We start from the raw sequence: 24,172 nt of genomic DNA on the forward strand, positions 1-24,172 counted from the left end.
AAGGGTTGAAGAACCTATGGTGCAATGTTGAGGTCGGGAGATGTACTGTAGGAGGAGGCCGGGAAAAGGCAAAGGACAGAGTTATCCCTCTTAATGCCTAATTAAAAGGAACACTCCATTAGCTGCAGACTCCGAAGGACATGCAGGTCCTTGGACTCCTCCATCGCCAGAACATAACAACACGATGGCTGGAGGAGGAGCGCCTCATCTTCTGCCTGGGAACCCTCCAACCACAAGGGAATGAACTCAGATTTCTCCAGTTTCCTCATTTCCCCTCCCCCCACCTTGTCTCAGTCGATTCCCTCGAACTCAGCACCGCCCTCCTAACCTGCAATCCTCTTCCTGACCTCTCCGCCCCCACCCCACTCCAGCCTATCACCCTCACCTTGACCTCCTTCCACCTATCACATCTCCATCGCTCCTCCCCCCTACCTTTTATCTTAGCCTGCTGGACACACTTTCCTCATTCCTGACGAAGGGCTTATGCCCGAAACGTCAAATTTCCTGTTCCTTGGATGCTGCCTGACCTGCTGCACTTTTCCAGCAACACATTTTCAGCTCTCAAATTAAATGCAACTTTTCACCACGGAGAACAACTCAGCTGTTAAATGCCAGGGCATTGCAAGTGTGGCTGTCAGGCCAGTGCAAGACTCGATGCCTAATGAAATGAATGGAAAAGCAGCCCTACTACTGATGACCAGCATCCCTGAGGGTTCTGTCTTACACCAGACCGAGAACAGCAACTAATTCTCTGGGAAGCTAGGGAGGAGATAGCAGAGCCTTTGGCCTTGATCTTTGAGTCGTCATTGTCTACATTAGATTACTTACAGTGTGGAAACAGGCCCTTCGGCCCAACAAGTTCACACCGACCCGCCGAAGCGCAACCCACCCATACCCCTACATTTACCCCTTACCTAACACTACGGGCAATTTAGCATGGCCAATTCACCTGACCCGCACATCTTTGGACTGTGGGAGGAAACCGGAGCACCCGGAGGAAACCCACGCAGACACGGGGAGAACGTGCAAACTCCACACAGTCAGTCGCCTGAGGCGGGAATTGAACCCAGGTCTCTGGTGCTGTGAGGCAGCAGTGCTAACCACTGTGCCACCGTGCCGCCCTGAAGTACATGTTTAGTACCAAAGGACTGGAGGATTGCAAATGTTGTGCCCTTGTTCAAGAAGGGCAGCAGAGATGACCCAGGTAATTATAGACCAGTGAGTCTTACTTCTGTTGTAGGAAAGGTTTTGGAAAGGATTATAAAAGATAAGATTTATAATCATCTAGCAAGCAACAATTTGATTTCAGATAGTCAACATGGTTTCATCAAGGGCAGGTCGTGCCTCACAAACCTCAGTTTTTTGAGAAGGTGACCAAGCAGGTAGATGAGGTAGGGCAGTTTTACGTGGTATACATGGACTTCAGTAAAGCCTTTGATAAGGTTCCACATGGTAGGCTGTTGGAGAAAATGCACAGGCATGGGATTGAGGGTGATTTAGCAGTTTGGATTAGAAACTGGCTTTCTTAAAGAAGGCAGCGAGTGGTAGTTGATGGAAAATATTCAGCCTGGAGTCCGGTTACTAGTGGTGCGCCACAAGGATCTGTTTTGGGACCACTGTTGTTTGTCATTTTTATAAATGACTTAGACACAGGCATAGCTGAATGGATTAGTAAATTTGCAGATGACACTAAAGTTGGTGGAGTAGTGGACAGTGTGGAAGAATGTTACAGGTTGCAGGGGGACTTGGATAAACTGCAGAATCGGGCTGAGAGGTGGCAAATGGAGTTCAATGCAGCTAAATGTGAGGTGATGCACTTTGGGAAGAATAACAGGAAGGCAGAGTGCTGGATCAATGGGAAGATTCTTGGTAATGTGGATGTGCAGAGGGATCTTGGAGTCCATGTACATTGATCCCAGAAAGTTGCCACTCAGGTTGATAGTGCCGTTAAGAAGGCATGCAGTGTGTTAGGTTTCATTGGTAGAGGGGTTGAGTTCGGGAGCCGCAATATCATGCCGCAACTATACAAAAATGCTACTGCAGCCGCACTTGGAATATTGTGTACAGTTCTGGTCACCATATTTCGGGAAGGATGTGGAAGCACTGGAAAAGGTGCAGAGGAGATTTACGAGGATGTTGCCTGGTCTAGATGAAAGGTCTTATGAGGAAAGGCCGAAAGACTTGGGTCTGTTCTCATTGGAAAGAAGGCGGCTAAGAGGGGATTTGATAGAGACATACTAGATGATCAGAGGATTAGATAGGGTAGAGAATGAAAGTTTTTTTCCTAGGATGACAATGTCAGCTTGTACAAGGGGGCATAACTACAAATTGAGGGGTGATAGATTTAAGACAGATGTCAGAGGCAGGTTCTTTACTCAGAGTGGCAAGCGTGCGTGAAATGCCCTACCTGCTAATGTAGTCAACTCAGCTACATTAGGGAGATTTAAACAATCTCTAGATGAGCACGTTGATGATGTGGGATAGTGTAGGGGGACAGTTCACAAGTCGGCGCAACATCGAGAGCCGAAGGGCCTGTTCTGCGCTGTATTGTTCTATGTTCTATAATCAGCACTGTGTAGATTAGATTACTTACAGTGTGGAAACAGGCCCTTCGGCCCAACAAGTCCACACCAACCCGCCGAAGTTTGTCTTTTGCACACAGACAAATGTCCCACCAATGCTTCTTTAAACTGTCAACTGTAGCTCAGTGGTACCATTTTTGTCTCAGTGTCGAAAGGTTTTAGTATGCATCCCATTTCAGAAGCCTGCTGTGATAAGCCAGGTTGTCACTCAAGCACAGCACAAAGGGAGAGCTGTACTGAGAGAGTCATTAAACCGAGATCTCCGCTCCTTTCCCAGTAGTCCTGGCAAATATTTAGCCCCCAATCATAATCCAGAAAACATACTTCCTGGTTATTATTTCCTAGCTATGTTTCCCCCGTATAACGTACAATTACACTTCAAAATAGCTTAGATAGCTGCAAAGTACTTTGGAACATTCTGAGGCTGAGAGGTGCTTCATAACTCCAGTGTGAAACTAAACCATGCCCTTGGCCCCCCCTCCCTCCAAAAGCTAATGTCAGAAGGAAAACAAGACAAACACAGACATAATCTCACTGCCTCCCACTCAATGATCACAGGGTCCCCAGGAACTAGGTATACACTTACAGCCACAGAGTTCTTCATATCAGCCACGGCAGAGGTGAACTCACTGAAATGGAGTTCAGGGCAGTAGACAAGAGGGTGGGCAAGGTCCCCACTAGTCCGTCCAGCCTTAACACAGGCCATCTCCCATTCTTCGGTGTTGCACAGCACAGCAGCATGGTATTTTCCTGTAGATATACCCTGCACAGAGAGAACAACATCTAATTACACCAGACTCTTGCACTACTGTCACGAGGACTTGCAACCTGCCAGAGATTATCTAGAGTCACTAAAGCTACCGGGTGAGCCTGGATTGGTTTTAGTCTGATAAATGCACGCATCCCCTGTGTGGGTCAGCTCTCTTTTGGGTGTATTAGCTCTAGAATTACACAGGCATCCAAGTAATGTCTGGAATGATCAAAGGAACCATAACAGATTTAATGAGCTATTCACAGTTTTTAAATTGTGTGTACTCTACTGTCCTGCAAACTCAAAGAACCTGATTCTAACACTATTTAGAGTCATAGAGATGTACAGCATGGAAAGAGACCCTTTGGTTCAGCCCGTCCATTTCAACTAGATATCCCAATCCAATCCAGCACCCGGGCCCATATCCCTCCAAACCCTTCCTATTCAGAGCGGAAAATGTGTTGCTGGTTAAAGCGCAGCAGGTCAGGCAGCATCCAAGGAACAGGAAATTCGACATTTCGGGCACAAGCCCTTCATACCAGCCTCCACCACATCTTCTGGCAGCTCATTCCATACACGTACCACCCTCTGTGTGAAAAAGTTACCCCTTAGGTCTCTTTTATATCTTTCCCCTCTCACCTTGGTACACATTGGCACCAACGACAATAGGTAGGAAGAGGGGTGGGGAGGTCATTCAAGAGCTCAGGGAGTTAGGCTGGAAGCTAAAAGCTAGGACAGACAGAGTCGTCATCTCTGGGTTGTTGCCAGTGCCACGTGACGGTGAGGCAAGGAATAGGGAGAGAGTGCAGTTGATCACGTGGCTGCAAGGATGGTATAGGAGGGAGGGCTTCAGGTATTTGGAAAATTGGACTGCATTCTGGCGAAGGTGGGACCTGTACAAACAGGACGGGTTGCACCTGAACCAGAAGGGCACCAATATCCTGGGGGGTAGGTTTGCTAGCACTTTTCGGGGGGGGTTTAAACTAATTTGGCAGGGGGGTGGGATCCGGACTTGTAGTCCAGCAAGTAAGCTAGCTGTTTGTCAGGATGTCCAAGCATGTAGGGAGGCTGTGGAGAAGGTAGCACTGACAGGGAATACTTGCAGACACAGAGATGGGCTCAAGTGCATATACTTCAACGCAAGAAGTATCAGAAATAAGGTCGGTGAACTTAAGGCGTGGATCGGTACCTGGGACTATGATGTTGTGGCCATCACGGAACCGTGGATAGATGAGGGACAGGAATGGTTGTTGGAGGTTCCTGGTTACAGATGTTTCAGTAAGATTAGGGAGGGTGGTAAAAAAGGAGGGGGGGTGGCATTGCTAATTAGAAATGGTATAACGGCTGCAGAAAGGCAGTTTGAGGGGGATCTGCCTTTGGAGGTAGTATGGGCTGAAGTCATAAATAGGAAAGGTGCAGTCACCTTGTTGGGTGTTTACTATAGGCCCCCCAATAGCAGCAGAGATGTGGAGGAACAGATTGGGAAACAGATTTTGGAAAGATGCAGAAGCCACAAGGTCGTAGTCATGGGCGACTTCAACTTCCCAAATATTGATTGGAAGCTCTTTAGATCAAGTAGATTGGATGGGGCGGTGTTTGTGCAGTGTGTCCAGGAAGCTTTCTAACTCAGTATGTAGATTGTCCAACCAGAGGGGAGGCCATATTGGATTTGGTACTCGGTAATGAACCGGGACAAGTGATGGGCTTGTTAGTGGGTGAACATTTTGGTGATGGTGACCACAATTCTGTGACTTTCACCTTGGTTATGGAGAGAGATAGGTGCGCACAACAGGGTAGATTTTACAATTGGGGGAAGGGAAATTACGATGCTGTAAGACAGGATTTGAGGAGCATAAGTTGGGAGCATAGGCTGTCAGGGAAGGATGTGGTGGAAATGTGGAACTTTTTTAAGGAGCAGATACGACGTGTCCTTGATATGTATGTACCTATCAGGCAGGAAAGAAATGGTCGTGTGAGGGAGCCTTGGTTGACGAGGGAGGTTGAATGTCTAGTAAAGAGGAAGAAGGAGGCTTACATAAGGTTGAGGAAACAGGGTTCAGACAGAGCAGTGGAGGGATACAGGATAGCCAGAAGGGACCTGAAGAAAGGGATTAGGAGAGCTAAGAGAGGGCATGAAAAATCCTTGGCGGATAGGATCAAGGATAACCCCAAGGCATTTTATGCGTATGTGAGAAACATGAGAATGACGAGAACGAGGGTAGGTCCGATCAAGGACAGTAGTGGGAGATTGTGTATTGAGATAGGAAGAGATAGGAGAGGTCTTGAATGAGTACTTTTCTTCAGTATTTACGAACGAGAGGGACCTTTTTGTTGAAGAGGAGAGTGTGAAACGGACTGGTAAGCTAAAAAAGATACTTGTTAGGAAGGAAGATGTGTTGGACATTTTGAACAACTTGAGGACAGACAAGTCCCCCGGGCCTGACGGGATATATCCTAGGATTATGTGGGAAGCAAGAGAGGAAATTGCAGTACCGTTGGCAATGATCTTTTCGTCTTCACTGTCAACGGGGGTGGTACCAGGGGACTGGAGAGTAGCGAATGTTGTGCCCCTGTTCAAAAAAGGGAATAGGGATAACCCCGGGAATTACAGGCCAGTTAGTCTTACTTCTGTGGTAGGCAAAATAATGGAAAGGGTACTGAGGGATAGGATTTATGAGTATCTGGAAAGACACTGCTTGATTAGGGACAGCCAGCACGGATTTGTGAGGGGTAGAAATGTATACCATTTCTAATTAGCAATGCCACCCCCCCTCCTTTTTTACCACCCTCCCTAATCTTACTGAAACATCTGTAACCAGGAACCTCCAACAACCATTCCTGTCCCTCATCTATCCACGTTTCCGTGATGGCCACAACATCGTAGTCCCAGGTACCAATCCACGCCTTAAGTTCACCCACCTTACTTCTGATACTCCTTGCGTTGAAGTATACGCACTTGAGCCCATCTCTGTGTCCGCAAGTATTCCCTGTCAGTGCTACCTTCTCCACAGCCTCCCTACATTCTTGGACATCCTGACAAACAGCTAGCTTACTTGCTGGACTACAAGTCTGGATCCCATCCCCCTGCCAAATTGCCTTACAAGTCTTATTGAATTCTTTGAGGAGGTGACCAAGCATGTGGATGAGGGTAGAGCAGTGGATGTAGTGTACATGGATTTTAGTAAGGCATTTGATAAGGTTCCCCATGGTAGGCTTATGCGGAAAGTCAGGAGGCATGGGATAGAGGAAATTTGGCCAATTGGATAGAAAACTGGCTAACCGGTCGAAGTCAGAGAGTGGTGGTAGATGGTAAATATTCAGCCTGGAGCCCAGTTACAAGTGGAGTTCCGCAGGGATCAGTTCTGGGTCCTCTGCTGTTTGTAATTTTTATTAATGACTTGGATGAGGGAGTCGAAGGGTGGGTCAGTAAATTTGCAGATGATACGAAGATTGGTGGAGTTGTGGACAGTGAGGAGGGCTGTTGTCGGCTGCAAAGGGACTTAGATATAATTCAGAGCTGGGCTGAGGAGTGGCAGATGGAGTTCAACCCTGCCAAGTGTGAGGTTGTCCATTTTGGAAGAACAAATAAGAATGCGGAATACAGGGTTAACGGTAGGGTTCTTAGTCAGGTGGAGGAACAGAGGGATCTTGGGGTCTATGTACATAGATCTTTGAAAGTTGCCACTCAGGTGGATAGAGCTTGTAAGAAGGCCTATGGTGTATTAGCGTTCATTAGCAGAGGGATTGAATTCAAGAGTCGTGAAGTGATGCTGCAGCTGTACAGGACTTTGGTTAGGCCACATTTGGAGTACTGTGTGCAGTTCTGGTCGCCTCACTTTAGGAAAGATGTGGAAGCTTTGGAGAGGGTGCAGAGAAGATTTACCAGGATGTTGCCTGGAATGGAGAATAGGTCGTATGAGGATAGGTTGAGAGTTCTCGGCCTTTTCTCGTTGGAACGGCGAAGGATGAGGGGTGACTTGATAGAGGTTTATAAGATGATCAGAGGAATAGATAGAGTAGACAGTCAGAAACTTTTTCCCCGGGTACAACAGAGTGTTACAAGGGGACATAAATTTAAGGTGAAGGGTGGAAGGTATAGGGGGGAATGTCAGGGGTAGGTTCTTTACCCAGAGAGTGGTGGGGGCATAGAATGCGCTGCCCGTGGGAGTGGTAGAGTCAGAATCATTGGCGACCTTTAAGCGGCAACTGGATAGGTACATGGATGGGTGCTTAATCTAGGATAGATGTTCGGCACAACATCGTGGGCCGAAGGGCCTGTTCTGTGCTGTATTGTTCTATGTTCTATGTTCACCCTAAACCTATGCCCTCCAGTTCTGGATTCCCCGAACCCAGGGAAAAGACTTTGTTTATTTATCCTATCCATGCCCTTCGTAATTTTGTAAACCACTATCAGGTCTCCCTTCAGCCCCCGACGCTCCAGGGAAAACAACCCCAGCCTGTTCAGCCTCTCCCTGTATCTCAAATCCTCCAACCCTGGCAACATCCTTGTAAATTTTTTCTGAACCCTTTCAAGTTTCACAACATCTTTCCGATAGGAAGGAGACCAGAATTGCATGTAATATTCCAACAGTGGTCTAACCAATGTTCTGTACAGCCGCAACATGACCTCCCAACTCCTGTACTCAATACTCTGACCAATAAAGGAAAGCATACCAAGCACCTTCTTCACTATCGTATCTACCTGCGACTCCACTTTCAAGGAGCTGTGAACCTGCACTCCAAGGTCTCATTGTTCAGCAACACTCCTGAAGACCTTACTATTAAGTGTATACGTCCTGCTAAGATTTAAGTAAGCCATGCAAGGATTTAAATTTTTGGATCACTGGGGTATGTTTAGCGGTCAGGATAAATTATACAATAGGGACGGCACCTTAATAGGTGGGGGACCAGCATTCTGGCAGGTAGGTTTACCACTGCAACACAGCTGCGTTTAAACTAAATGCTGGGGGGGGGGGGGGGGGAAGCAAACTGGAAGTTAAAGAAGGAAGTTAAAGGGAAAGCTACAACAAGAGAAGTCAAGAAAGACAAGGGAATCAGTGGAGCAGAAAACTCAAAAAAGGATCATGCTGCAAGGTCAAGTGAAATTGGGATGAATAGGAAGGGTGAGGAAAGTAACAAATTAAGAACATATATGAATGCACAAAGCATTAGAAATATGGTGGATGAGCTTGAGGGTCATTTGGAAATTGGTAGTTATGATGCTGTGGGGATAACAGACGTGGCTTCAAGTGGACAGGGCCTGGGAAATGAATATTCAAGGTTATACGTGCTATCGTAAGGACAGACTGACGGGCAGAGGGGGTGGGGTGGCCCTGTTGGTAAGGAATGATATTCAGTCCCTTGTGCAGGGGGACCTAGAATCAGGGGATGTAGAGTCAGTGTGGATAGAGATGAGAAATTCTAAGCATAGAAAGACCTTAATGGGAGTTATCTACAGGCCCCCAAACAGTAGCCTGGATATAGTGTGTAAGTTGAATAAGGAGCTGAAATTGGCCTGTCGCAAAGCTATTACTACAGTTGTTATGGGAGATTTCAACATGCAGGTAGACTGGGAGAATCAGGATGGTACTGGACCCCAAGAAAGGGAGTTTATAGAGTGCCTCAGAGATGGATTCTTAGAACAGCTTGTGCTGGAGCCGACCAGGGAGAAAGCAATTCTAGATCTGGTGTTGTGCAACGAACCAGATTTGATCAGGGACCTCAAAGTAAAGGAGCCATTAGGAGGTAGTGACCATAATATAATAAGCTTTAATCTGCAGTTTAAAAGGGAGAGGGTAGAATCAGAAGTGGCAATATTTCAGTTGAATAAGGGGAACTTTGGAGCTATGAGGGAGGAGCTGGCCAAAGTTCAATGGTGCAATACCCTAGCAGGGATGGCAGTGGAGCAACAATGGCAGGTATTTCTGGATATAACGCACAAGATGCAGAATCAGTTCATTCCAAAAAGGAAGAAAGATTCTAAGGGGAGGCGGGGTGGCTATAGCCGACGAGGAAAGTTAAGGACCATATAAAGACAGAAGGGAAAAAGTATAACATAGCAAAGATGAGTAGGAAATTGGAGGATTGGGAAGCTTTTAAAGAACAACAGAAGATAACCCAAAAAGGAAACACGTAAAGAAAAAATAAGGTACGAAAGTAAACCGGCCAAAAATATAAAGGATAGTAAAGGTTTTTTTTTTAGGTATGTGAAAAGAAAAAAATGGTTAAGACTAAAATTGGGCCCTTGAAGACAGAAATGGATGAATTTATTACAGGGAACAAAGAAACGGCAGAAGAGTTGAATAGGTACTTTAGATCGGTCTTCACTGGGGAAGGCACCAGCAATTAGATTACTTACAGTGTGGAAACAGGCCCTTTGGACCAACAAGTCCACACCGACCCTCCGAAGAGCAACCCACTCAGACCCATTCCCCTACATTTGCCCCTTCACCTAACACTAAGGGCAATTTAGCATGGCCAATTCACCTAAGCTACACATTCTTTGACTGTGGGAGGTAATCGGAGCATGCGGAGGAAACCCGCAGACACGGGGAGAACGTGCAAACTCCACACAGACCGTTGCCTGAGGCGGGAATTGAACCCGGGTCTCTAGCGCTGTGAGGCAGCAGTGCTAACCACTGTTTCACCGTGCCGCCCACATCTCCCAGATGTAACAGTGGCTGAAGGACCTGAACTGAAGGGAATTTATATTAGGCAGGAAATGGTGTTGGAGAGACTGTTAGGTCTGAAGGCTGATAAGTCCCCGGGACCTGATGGTCTGCATCCCAGGGTACTGAAGGAGGTGGCTCTAGAAATCGTGGATTCATTAGTGATCATTTTCCAATGTTATATAGATTCAGGATCAGTTCCTGCGGATTGGAGGGTGGCTAATGTTGTCCCACTTTTTAAGAAAGGAGGGAGAGAGAAAACAGAGAATTATAGACCAGTTACTCTGACCTCAGTGGTGGGAAAAATGCTGGAGTCAATTATAAAGGACGAAATTACGATACACCTGGATAGCAGTAACAGGATAGGTCAGAGTCAGTGTGGATTTATGAAGGGGAAATCATGCTTGACTAATCTTCTGGAATTTTTTGAGGATGTACAAGGGAGATCCAGTAGATGTAGTGTACCTGGACTTTCAGAAAGCCTTTGATAAAGTCTCACATAGGAGGTTAGTGAGCAAAATTAGGGCACATGGTATTAGGGGCAAAATACTGACATGGATTGAAAATTGGTTGGCTGACAGGAAACAAAGAGTAGTGATAAACGGATCCCTTTCGGAATGGCAGGCAGTGACCAGTGGGGTACCGCAGGGATCAGTGCTGGGACCGCAGCTTTTTACAATGTACATTAATGATATAGATGAAGGTATTAAAAGTAATATTAGCAAATTTGCTGATGATACTAAGCTGGGTGGCAGGGTGAAATGTGATGAGGATGTTATGAGATTACAGGGTGACCTGGACAAGTTAGGTGAGTGGTCCGATGCATGGCAGATGCAGTTTAATGTGGATAAATGTATGGTTATCCACTTTGGTGGCAAAAACAGGAAGGCAGATTACTACCTAAATGGAATCAAGTTAGGTAAAGGGGCAGTACGAGATCTAGGTGTTCTTGTACATCAGTCAAGGAAAGCAAGCATGCAGGTACAGCAGGTAGTGAAGAAGACTAATAGCATGCCGGCCTTCATAACAAGAGGGATTGAGTATAGAAGCAAAGAGGTCCTTCTGCACAGGACCTTGGTGAGACCGCACCTGGCATATTGTGCAGTTCTGGTCTCCAAATTTGAGGAAAGACATTCTGGCTATTGAGGAAGTGCAGCGTAGGTTCACGAGGTCAATTCCTGGAATGGCAGGACTGTCTTACGCTGAAAGATTGGAGCGACTGGTCTTGTATACCCTTGAGTTTAGAAGGCTGAGAGGGGATCTGATTGAGACGTAAACGATTATTAAAGGATTGGACACTTTAGAGGCAGGAAGCATGTTTCTGCTGATGGGTGAGCCCCGAACCAGAGGACACAGTTTAAAAATAAGGGGTAGGCCATTTAGAACAGAGCTGAGGAGAAACTTCTTCAGCCATGATCATAATGAATGGTGGTACTGGCTCGAAGGGGTGAATGGCCTACTCCTGCACCTATTGTCTATATCTATATTGTCTATATTTGCTTTTCCAACACAGGCCTTGCTTCCTGGATGGAGGTGAGGGGGCTGTTTTGATAAACTTCAATTAAATTTAACATGGAATAAATTGCAGGACTTAGAAATGAACATATTTATTTTCAAAAAGCTTTCATCACTTGCAGAACACAGCACACTGCACTGAAACAATTCCACATCACTAAATTTAATCAAATTAATCCCAACAGGTATTACACCTTTTGGAATAATAGCCAGCTATATGTATGCTTGCGGAGAGGTGGGTTCATTGGGTCATACAGATTGCAGAATATAAAGAATAGAATTAGATCATACATGATTGTGTGTGTGGTGTGAGAAAGAGTTTTGGGTCAGTGTACATGTGTGAGGAGACATACAGTCATATCAGTCTCTGTCAGTGTGAGGGAGCAAAGAAAATTACTGGTCAAATGGGGCTCGTCTCATGTGTGGGAGCAATAGTAGGTCCCCAGTTAGATCCCAAATCTACACTGCGCTAACCAATTCCAGAGGAGTATTAGGGATCCCTTGAATTCAGTGCCGACAAGAGAGGTGAGGAGGGGATGTGGATAAAAATTGCCCAGTGCTCCAACACATTCCACTGCTGAAACCACAATAAAGCAGTTGCACAAGTGATGGGAGGCTAACGGCTAGCAAGGACCCTCAGTTCTGAGGATGGTGTGAGGGTTGGTGGTTAACAGAGGGAACAAGAAGCTCTTTCAGTCTCTACAACTTAGCCAATTAACTGTTTGAAACCAGCAGGGACAAGAGTCTCTGGGATCCAACACAGAAATTAGTCACGAAGCAAACGTATCTCCTGCACACACCCATCCCACCTCCTCTTGCCCCATGCCAGCTCTCCAGTTTAACTCTACCTGTGCTCCCGTAAGCGTTGCCATATCAAGGATGATATCGGCCCCCAGATCCTTGGATGCATAAGCTACTCCATCTGCCAGTACCAAGCGCCCCTCGGCATCAGTATTGTTAATCTCAACTGTCCTGAACGCAAGAGAACATAATCAGTTAGCAACACACAGTAGGAAAACGTAGCATTAGAATAGAATAGGTGACAGGGGAGCTGTCTACCTGTCTCACCAACATGCAGTTACACTGAGATTTACTCAATACTTCTCCCTATAACTCATAAGTACTCCTTCACTCAAAAAAAACTAGAGATGACAGCACTGCTCACTTAGTGTAAAAGAAAGTGTAAAATGGATGTAACCCCAACATTCATCAGCAACATATGAAACACACAGTCAAAATCACAGAAGAGTAACTTATCTTAGGGGTGGCACGGTCGCTCAGTGGTTAGCACTGCTGCCTCACAGCACCAGGGTCCCAGGTTAGATTCCAGCCTTTGGCAACTGTCCGGAATTTGCACATTCTCCGTGTCTGCGTGGGTTTACTCCCACAATCCAAAGATGTGCAGGTCAGGTGAATTGGCCATTCTAAATTGCCCACAGTGTTAGGTGCATTAGTCAGAGGGAAATGGGTCTGGGTGGGTTACTGTTCGAGGGTCGGTGTGGACTGGTTGGGCCAAAGGGCCTGTTTCCACACTGTATGGAATATAATCTAATCTTCTCTATCAACATTCTTCGCTCAACTAATTCTATTATAACAAACTAATAGCCCTTTCATTGCTCTTTACATTGATATATAAACCATCACATGGTTAAAAAAATTGTTTTATCATACGGTAAACAATTTGAGAAGTGCTAACAATTACAACCTTTATCTAGAATTGAAAAAAACTCCATCAAAATCTTGAGTCAATCACCCGCGTGAACATTTTTACCACCACAGTGAACTCGTCTGCATTGTTGAAAATATACACTGCAGCCTTACTTTCCAGAATACATCTGATGAATATCGTCGGGTCTAGTTGCTTTGGGTCCAACAGCATTTTCAGCCAGGCAAAACACAGCATGCAGATTATCCTTAAAACCCTGCAATACAAACAGGCCATAGATGGGACTGTAGCACACACTGCAGATAGGTTTCTGCACCTGGCCTGGCAGTAAAGCACACTCGCTAGACTGAACAGCACAATGCCATCACACAGGGCGAATGCTAGAAGTGTTGGAAATAACATGTCGAATTTTCAGAGGGAGTGGGAAAGCATGATATCCCATCACTGCCTCAGACACATATTCTAACAGGTCAGGGGTGGAATAGGTTATGGGGAGCTAAACAAACAATTAGGGGACCCTTCTCCCAAGCTGCTGTGGGTCCTCTGACAGGACGTAGCCTCCCAGAGACAGACCAAGCCCCAGAACAATTAAAGCAAAACCCTGGTTACAAGATCAAAAGAAGTTGCACCTAGTCTGATGCTCAGAGTGAACTTCTCCCACAGTCTGGCAGCATTTTAAAGAATTTGCAATGTGCTGAGAGCAGCTGTCCCTGACTTACAGGCTGCTTTTACAGTGTGGGAATATCTCCCATTAGCCCAGCAGCATCTAGAGACTGTTCACCACCAAGATGGCCAGCAAACACTCTCTGGGCATGATCTGACAATTCCTCCTCAAATCCTGCCAGGTCACCTCTTAGTGCATGGGCCCTGGATTTGATCCCATCAATTAGGTCCCAATCCCACAACACTACAGGGATGCATGATATAACTGAATCATAAATCTCAACAAATCTAACAGACAGGAAAGACCACATTTCAGAATACAAAATTATCCAGAAAAGGGGACAGGACAAGAGATGCGAAAAATGAGAAAGGTAAGCAATTCACTTCAGTGGGTTGTCCGCTGTGTCAGTTCACTCATCAAGGAGAAGGGAAATGTATTCAACAAAAGGAAAAGTTAGTTTAATGGTTGACTAAATGTAACTGGAAGACAGGTGGTGGTGGGATGGGGTGGGGTGCAGTGGTATAGTTGTCATGTCGCTGGAGTAGTTTGGAGACACGGATTCAAATGCTGTTCAGCAACTGATGGAACTTCAATTCAACAAATACAACTATCAGCATTATCAGCTCGTCTCAGTAATCAGTAACCATGACAACCTCTGCTGATTGTTGACTTAAAACAAAATCTGGTTTGCTGATATCCTTGAAAGGAGGAAATATGTTGTCTTTACCTGGTCTGGCCTACATTTGACTGCAGGCATACAGCAAGGTCACTGATTCTTAATTGCCCCCTGAAGTGGCCCTAACAAGCCCAGCATCTCAAGGGGAATTAGAAACGTACCAAACAACGGTTTTGCCAGTGACATTCATGTCCCTCAAAAGAAAAGAAAAGTTGAAAACAACCAAGTGATTTAAGAGTCATAACCATTATACCTTTTGTGTGGTTCCAACATGACACAGAGCACTGCAGAACCCACAAGAGCTAGTAAGTGCCTATTTCAAAATAGACTTCATATGCCACCTGGATAATATCTAGCAATTAGCAATTGTAAGAAATAGGGAAGTGTGGTGTTTATGCAGATATAGAAAAGCAAGAGAGTGTCTGTGCAGACAAGGGGGACAGGGAAAATATCAGCTAGGCAAGCATCAGGGAAATGTATCTTTATCTTTAATGTATAACTGTGGATAATTGAATACTAACTTTAGTGCAGAATTATTAAAGCAAATAATTTCTTTCATCATAATGTTTTAAATAATTTAGTCTCAGCAAAATAGCTGAGATAGCTGAAACGCATAAACTAGGCAAGAATGTACCTATGAACAATGGAAGATGTTACAAGCAAAGTAAAAAAAACATCAAGATACAAGTTTAGCCTTATGTCAGCACTTACAGGGGGAAAGGTTGCCAATTTGGAGAAGGGGGGAAACAATAAGGGCAGAGCACAGAGGGATAGTGGCAGAAAATAACAAGAGAGATTGGGTAATATACGAGTCGGAAGAAGTGACCTCACGCAGCTCAAAAGTATAACTGTGTAATAGTTTGAATAATCATTACTTCAATTGCTTTCTGCAATTGAGATCCTTTCTTGCAAGATTGTAGAATAAATAATCTTGTTTCCAGTTTTGGTGGTCTCGTCTAATTTTATTGAATTTTGTTTCTAACACAATGATGCAGACGAACTACCAAATAATTGAGTTGGATGTGGTCAATTACTCTGAAATATGAACAGAAAAATGCTAAAAGGAGATAGGAGATGGGGTTCAATGGGATAAGGTCAGAAATATGTTAAAAGGGCACTCAGAAGCAAAGGGGGACATAAGGAAACACATTGAAACAGATGTAAAACATAACAGTAAGAAGTCTTTTCCAAATGTTGACCGTAATTAATGAGTTAATTACCATACATGGTACCAGTGTTCAAACTGGAGAATGGCCACAATACTCTGATTACTTGCAGCAATATTTACAAGCGAAGATGTGTGCACTATGCCCTGCTAATACTAAATGAACAAAGACAGAATATATAACTGAAATCTGAAGTCTTGAACCAGCAAAGAGAATCAAAAGCAAAAGATTCCGGAACAGACAGTATTTACTGTAAATAACATGAAGTATTTTCACACAAGGCTGTGAAAATTCAGACTGAAGTTTGAGCATGGACAAGTAGTTAGATATAGGATAGAAAACAATTCCGTCAATAAACGTGTAATATTTAAGAATGAGGATAATACTGAATTTGGTAGGTGTCAGACGTTAGGAATTGGAGACAATATTTAAGTGACCTTTGCATTGGTAGATGAAATGTAGTACAGACAAATAAACATACAGAAGGAAAACAAGCAGCTCACATACAAATGCTGGCGCTACAAGGATACAGAGTTGACAAAGACTTAAGAGTCTCAGTGAACTTGATGGATAATCTGTGTCCAACCAACGTCCAACAATTAAAACCGTCAATGAGTCACTTTAGAGACATTGAAATGCAACAGGAGCTGCAGAGAACAGCTACAAAGCTGATCCCTAGTGTCAGGTTTGATTTAGAAAAGAATGCAATTTAGGACCATAGGTTTAAAGCAGCAAAGGAAAGGTTAGGAGTGTTACCGGGAAATTTCTATCTATACTGAGCCTTCAATTTGGAATGCTTAACAAGATAAAATGGAACAAATAAATCCCAGAATAATTTAGGAAGCATTTTTTTAAAATTTATTCATTTTGTGGGATATGGCTTTATTTCTTGCCCATCCCTTGTTGCCCTTGAGAAGGTTATGAGCTGCCATCTTGAACCGCTGTCGTCCACCTGCTGTGGACAATGTCATTAGGGAGGGAATTCCAGGATTTTGATCCAGTGACAGTGAAGGAACAGCGATATATTTCCAAGTCAGGATGGTGAGTGACTTGGAGGGGAACTTGAAGGTGGTGGTGTTCCCATATATCTGTTGCCCTTGTCCTTTGTAGATTTGGAAGGTGCTGTCCGAGAATCTTTGGTAAATTACTGCAGTCCATTCTGCAGATAGCACACATTCTGTTACTGAGCATTGATGATAGAGGGAGTGGATGCTTGAGGATGTAGTGCCAACCAAGCCGGCTGCATTGTCCTGGATGGAGTCAAGCTTCTCAAGTGTCGTTGGGGTTGTGCGGAGTATTTCATCAGACTCCTGACTTGTGGTGGGCAGACTTTGGGGAGTCAGGTGGTGAGTTACTAACCGCAGTATTCCCAACTTCTGACCTGCTCTAGTAGCTGCTGTGTTTATGTGGTGAATCCAGTTGAGTTTCTGGTCAATGATAATCCCCAGGATGTCGATAGTGGGGGATTCAGTGATGGTTACACCATTGAAGACTAACTGGATGCTACATTCTGGATGGACTATCTCAAGGAGCTGAACAGCTTCGTTCATACCTACCCACTAATTTTATAGCCACAAACTGACTATTTCTCCTGCACAGGATGCTTATGACATATGAAATTCGTGCCCTCCTGTATAACTCAACAATTCACTGAAGAGTACAGAGGACCACAAAGCCATTTTGTAAGAATGAGCTATTCTTGTTGGAACCTGCACTGCACTGCATTCTCTCACCTTGGGCAGGAACATCCTTTACCTTTGCTCAGCAATTCTGATTCCTTGCATCATTAGGTAACAGAGAGAGACAGGAAGGTTTTGTTCAAAAAGGTTCATGCAAATTACTGAAAAGAATATCTAACTTTTCATAACTTGCTGTTAGAATGAGTATCACGATCTCGTATTTAACCAACACATCCTGACAGTGACAGTGAGTCAAAATCCCTTGTGAACCAGTTACAATGACCGCAACACCTGCAAGGTTACTGAAGGAAAGCAGAACAATGTCAACGTGGGACATAGAACATTGGGTAAGAATCTTATTCAATTCAGTCCTACTCCACAGCTGATTAGAACAGAATGAAGTTAAAACAGCATACAGAGGTGAAGTAGTGTGGATAATATTAACCAGGCCAAAGTGATCTCTTGGACTATTATAATCTTGAATCAGCAAGTCAAGATAAGCAGCAAACTGCAATAAAAGTACAACCAAACCAAGAGTTTCCACCTTGGCACACAACACTAAAATGAAATACAGCAGATTCATCATTTTAAATGCAAACTGTTAGTTCAAACTTGCACATTCACTATCTACTACAATGATTTTGTCTGGGGTCAGAGAGGAATTTCCTCAATACTTAACCCCGATTTTGTCTGGACTTTCTTTAATAAGGTTTGGTGGCAAGAGATCATATCATTTTCTGGTCAGGTGGCGTGTTTGTAAGATAGTGTGTGGAATGGCTGAAGAATTAAAGAGAAGTCTTTTCAAGTCCATCAGAGTTTGTATTAAGTTAAATTGGGTGTAAAGGTCCAGATCAGTATTGGACTGGAGCACAGCGAGGTTCTGTCTCGGTCAGCCCAGAGTTTAATTTCACTTTCACTCAGCATCAGAGTAAGAATCAAATCTGGTTTCAGGCTGCAGCAGCATAACATGAAATGGATTTTCGCTGTTAATGCAGGTGGACTGTAAATGGAAGACTAGTTCCCTGTTAGAGTATAGGCCACCGAGCTACGCAGCATTCAGTGATAGGGGAGGTTGCCTCGAAAAACAGTTTTCCCTCCTGTGGAACAAAGACAGACTCCTTCACATCAGCACAGTACAGCAGGCCTGAGCCCTGTAAAGCTCAGAGAGATTGTCTACAGGCACAGATATCAGAACATTACCAGTTTTTGAACCAATATTTCTTCTTATACAACACAAATACAGGAAAAATAGCAGCTATGAAGCACTCACTTGTTTCACAGCAGCCTTAAAAGCTCCAAGAATAGCAGCTGCACCACCACAATCTCTCTTCATTCCTGGCATGGTGGTCTACAAAAGAATATGTACATAAATCTTACATTTGTGCATTCCACTTCTCCCCACCATGTTGACATTTAAAATCGGAGCTTCCAATGTAAACTCATCATGCACTGACTGCTTCTTCCCACCCAAAACAGCTGTTCACCACTGAAAGAAGGCCAGAACTGCTGTGCAACGGGGAGACAGTGTTCCAATCAGTCCAGGTCAGCACGGGAGGAATCATCAACCTAATTACATTTAAACACAATGACCCCAGATCCTTACTGCGCAGTTTCAGGTGACTAGCTTAAGTGACAATTTCCATTATAGGAATTTACAACTGAAGTATAAAGTGAAAGAATGAATGAGTTTAAAATAGCAGCTGAATTCAGTATGTGCATCTTAGTCCAATTAAATCCTTTTCGCTAACCCCACATATTATTTGATCTCAATGCGCCATAAATAAGGCTGCAGCAGTTTGACAAGTATTTTAGATCCTATCCAAGGTAATAATGAAACAAGCCTGCAGTTTTTTTTAATATGCTTTATCAGGCAAGAACTTTGCTCTGATTTGACAACCAAAGTCCGTCTCACCCAAGCTAGACCAGAGGTCAAGTTATGAAACGCAAGATACAGACTGCCTTTACGATTCTCCTTAACGGTAATGGGTGAGTTGTCAGCTCTTAGCTGGAGCACTAAATAATACTCTCATGGCAACAGACTCCTTCTAAGGAATAATGAATGGGGAACAGACATTTATTGGAGTCTTGCAGTGTACAAGCATTAGGGATGCAGCACAGAGTCCTGACTGAGCTGCTTGTGCAGTTGGAACTAACTGTGAGACAGCAAGAAAAAGAGACAATAGTATATATTGGGCATGGAAGCATCATGCAGCTGGGAAATCATCTGAAGGACAATTTACTTGCTCAATATCCCTCCAACATAAAAGCAGTGCTAGAGACTGTCATACATTCAGGGCTTGAAAGGGATAGAGTTCAAATGTAAAGTCTACATGTGGCTTTAGGATCCTTTGTACATGTTGACCGACTAGAAATAAATGAGGAAGAGAAGGACAAAGCAGCAGCCAATGTAGATAACAGAACAACCAGCTGAGTATTAGTCTCCTCTTAACAGGAGATCCTTTGTGAAAAAGCAATTGATGGAGTTTCACTATAAGAGCTGTCAGCGTTGAACTAGATCAAGTTCTGCTGCTCCTGGGTGTGCCGTTCCAGCATGCAAATTCAGGCTGTCCGACTGATACTGAGAGAGACATTTTCTGTAAAAAAATGCTGATCAGCTGTGGCATTGGTGTAGGTTACTTATCTAGGACCACCAGAGTGACTTTCCAATTTGCTGCAGTGTTCATTTGACCTTGACTGGATATCAAAAGTGTAATTAATTCCTCTACTCCCATCCTCTCTAATTTGCCTGTCTGGCAAACCTGAACTTGGAGTTACTACTTTTTCCCAAACTGAAAGCTGAAGTAGTACATAAAATTATGAGAGACATGGATAGGATGGATAATTGGACCTTCTTCCCCCCCAGGGTGGAAATATCAAATGTCAAAGGGGTATACTTCAAAAGGTGAGAGGGGAAAGATTTAAACGAGATGTGCGAGGAAATGTTTTTACACAGAGTTCACTCAATCCCTACTGTCTATACCTGACATGTACTCCCTTCTTTCTCTTGACCAAAACTTCAATGTCTCTGTCATCCAGGATTCCCTTTACCTACCAGCCTTGCCCTTCACCCTAACAGGAAGATATTGTCTCTGGACTCTGGTTATCTCATTTTTTAAAGGCTTCCCACTTTCCAGCCGTCCCTTTACCTGTGAATATCCACACCCAATCAACTTTTGAAAGTTCTTGCCTGATACCGTCAAAATTGGCTTTCCTCCAATTTAGGAACCTTAACTTTTAGATCTGGCCTATCCTTTTCCATCACTATTTTAAAACAAGCAGAATTACGATCATTAGCCCCACTGACACCTGCCCTGCCTTATTTCCCAACAGTAGCTCACGTTTTGTTCTGTTTCTCGTAGGTACATCCACATATTGGAATCAGAATATTTTCTTCTACAAACTCCTCTCTATCTAAGCCCTTAACATTATGGCAGTCCCAGTCTAAGTCTGAAATTTTAAATTCTCCTACCATTACCATCCTATTATTCTTACAGACAACTAAGATCCCCTTACAAATTTGTTTCTCGATTTCTCGCTGACTTATTGGGGCAGTGTATTATGCAATAGCAATAACATAATTATCACTTTCTTATTTCTCAGTTCCACCCAAATAATTTCAATGGATGTACTCCCCAGAATATCCTTCCTAAGTACAGCTGTAATGTTATCCCTAATCAAAAATGCCACTCCCCCACCCCAACTTGCTCCCTTTTTGAACCTTCCTACAGCATCAATACCCTGGAACATTAAGCTGCCGGAAATCCCAGCCACATGTTCCCAACCATGTCATGAGTTCGTCTGCCTTACCTGTCAAGCCTTTTGCATTGACATAAGTGCAGTTCAATTTATCAATCTTACCGCATTGTCTGCTTTGTCACTGCCCGCCTTCACTGTTTGACTTGCTCCTTTTCCTAACTGCACCAATCTCTAATTGATCTCTTTTCTCACTATCTCCATGTGGATCCCACCCACCCCACCCCACACACATTCCCCCCCGCCACTTTACTAATTTAAATCCTCCTGAGCAATTCTCGTAAGTCTCACTGCCAGTGTATATTAGTCTCCTTCCAATTCAGGTGCACCCTGTCCTTCCTACAGAGGTTACTTCCACCCCAGAAGAGATTCCAGTCATCCAAAGCTGTGAATCCTTCTCTCCTGCACCAGCTCTTCAGCCAGGCACTCATCTGCTCTATTCTTACCCTCATCAGCATGTGACACCAGGAGTTACTCAGATGTTATCCCCTCGAGGACCTACTTTCCTCTCACTCTGTCATTAGTTCCAATGTGTATAATGACCTCCTGCTGGTCCCTCGCCCCTTTGAGAATATTCTGCACTTTCTCCAAGATATCCTTGATCCTTCCACCTGGGATGCAACACACTAATCTGATTTCTTGTTGTTGGCCACAGAAATGTCTGTCTGTTCCTCTCACTTAGAGTCCCATATCAAAATGGTCACCTGGAGCCTGACGGGCCTCTCGTTACGTCAGTATGGACCAGAAACCCGGCTGTCAGCATTACATTCCCCCGAGAATCCATCACCCCCTACATTTTCCAAAGCAGTATACTTGTTTGAGATGGGGATAGCCACAGGAGACGCCTGCATTAACTGTCAACCACTCCTACTTTTCACAGAGACAACCCATCTACCTACCGGACTGTGGTTTTTCTACCTTCTTGAAACTGTTATCTAACCACACCCCCTAGCTCCTGTAAATTCCTCAGTGCCTCAACTGCGTTCCAACCTATCCAAGCAACCCAACAGGAATTGCAATCTAACATGCCTTCTATAAACATAATCATTAGTAATATTGAAATTCCAATCTCCCACATCCGACAGATAGAGCATTCTGTTAAAGGCCATCTTTGCACCTTAACAGTCTATAGACCCAGAAAATGTGCAGTCTTGCTGCTCTCAAAACACTGCTTTAGGATAACTTTGTACCTCCATTTCACATTTTTAAAACAAAAGTTTAATCAAGAGCAGATCTCGTTGCTAATTGTATATAGCTACTCCAAAAACCCCATTCTACTGACTACTGTAGCTTTACAAAAAAAAATCCAGTAAGTTTACACTTTAAAAAGCCATTGAGCTGTTCCCCTGCCATTAGGAGCGCCCCACACTGATTTCTCCAAGGTCAGCTGTGAATTTCACTGTTAGTTTATTTTTCTTAGAACTTACTCTCATACTTGCAACAAAACAGCATTTGCTTAGCAAATACATTTTTTTTAAAGCTGTTAGTCTCTATGGGAACCGTGCAAACTACTTTAATTTGATTTCCCAAATAGTTTGAAAATAAGCTGAAAAATGAATTAAAATGCTCCCAAAAATGCTCAGGTCATTCAAAACAGAATGAGATTTGGGAGGGGGTGCAGTGAGAAAGAGAGAGAGAGAGAGCGCGAGAGCGATATCTTCAGATTTGCATCGTGGAAATGGTCCTGGGACGTAGTGAACATAGGGTCCCATGCCTGGACAGGAAGGGATACTATAGTTTGGCATCACTGTGGAGATGGGATTGACAGATCAGGGTTGGGATGCAGAGTCTGATAACATGAGGAAAGGAAGATGGTAAATGTTTGTAAAACCATCTCCCCAGACTTGACATAAATTAGTTTAGATTTATTCTTGGAAAATAAATGAAATAGAATGTTCAGAAACTGATAAAACATTTTTTTGGTGTCTCAAACTGGCTTATTCATTCATCCTAGACTAAGGGTATCATATAATAATGAAGTGGGAAACTGTTGATAGAAAGTGGTGCCAAACTCCGTTCTGAGACGCAACTGAGAACGCAATAGATGGATGAAAGTGGGGTGGGGGGGTGTTGAAAGTGATAGGTCAGAGAGGAGTGTGGAACAGATAGGCAGGTAGGACAGTTCAAGAGGATGGTGCCAAGTTGGAAGGTTGGGACTAGGATAAGGTGGGGGGAGGGGAAATGAGGAAACTGGTGAAAAACACATTGATCCCATGGGCTTGGAGGGTCCCACAAGGCGGAGGTTCTTCCTCCAGAATCAGGTGGTTAGGATTTGGTGATGGAAGAGGCCCAGGACCTGCATATCCTTAGCAGAGTGGGAAGGGGAGTTAGAGTATTCAGCCAGAAGGCAGTGGGGTTGGTTAGAGTGGGTGTCCCAGAGATGCTCTCAAACAATCCACAAGTTGGCGTCCTGTCTTCCCAATGTACAGGAGACTACATCAGGTGCAATGGATACAGTAGATGACGTGTGTGGAAGAACAGGTAAATCTCTGATAAATGTGGAAGGATCCTTTAGGGCCTTGGATGAGGGGGGGTGGTGTGGGTGCAAGTATTGCACTTTCTCGCTGAGAGGGGAGGATTAGCAGGGGGCGTGGACCTGACAAGGGAGTCATGGAGGGAATGGTATCTCCGAAATGCAGATAGGGATGAGGAGGGAAATATATCTCTGGTTGTGAGCTCTGTTTGCAGGTGGCAGAAATGAAGGAGAATAACGCGATGTATCTGGAGGTTGGTGGGGTGGAATGAGAGGACCAGGGGGGTTCTGTCTTTGTTGCAATTGGAGGGATGGGGTTTAAGGGCGTAGGTGCAGGAAGTGGGGGAGATGCACTAGAGGGCATCATCGACTGTGTGGAAGGGGAAATTGTGTCCTTAAAGTAGGAGGCCACCTGGGAGCAGATGCAGCAGAGGCAGAGGATTTGGGAATAAGGATAGCATTTTTACAACAGACAGGATGGGAGGAGGTGTAGTCCAGGATGCTGTGGTAGTTGGTGGGTTTGTAGTGGATGTCCATGTTGAGTTTGTTGCAGGAAATGGAGATGGACAGGTCCAGGAA

At 44.3% G+C, this 24,172-nt stretch overlaps 1 protein-coding gene across 1 annotated transcript in view; it reads right to left on the minus strand.

The window, feature by feature from the left end:
- The window catches only part of npepl1 (aminopeptidase like 1), a 43,273-nt gene that overhangs the window by 2,627 nt on the left and 16,474 nt on the right, over positions 1–24,172 (minus strand). Inside the window, exons 7-10 of the mRNA XM_060835933.1 lie at positions 18,638–18,715; positions 13,338–13,438; positions 12,365–12,488; positions 3,169–3,345 (exon numbers count right to left, since the gene is read on the minus strand). Coding sequence (XP_060691916.1) covers positions 3,169–3,345; positions 12,365–12,488; positions 13,338–13,438; positions 18,638–18,715 — 480 coding nt within the window. The remainder of the gene's footprint in view (positions 1–3,168; positions 3,346–12,364; positions 12,489–13,337; positions 13,439–18,637; positions 18,716–24,172) is intronic.

Source organism: Hemiscyllium ocellatum, chromosome 15, assembly GCF_020745735.1.
Source record: "Hemiscyllium ocellatum isolate sHemOce1 chromosome 15, sHemOce1.pat.X.cur, whole genome shotgun sequence".
NCBI lineage: Eukaryota > Metazoa > Chordata > Chondrichthyes > Orectolobiformes > Hemiscylliidae > Hemiscyllium > Hemiscyllium ocellatum.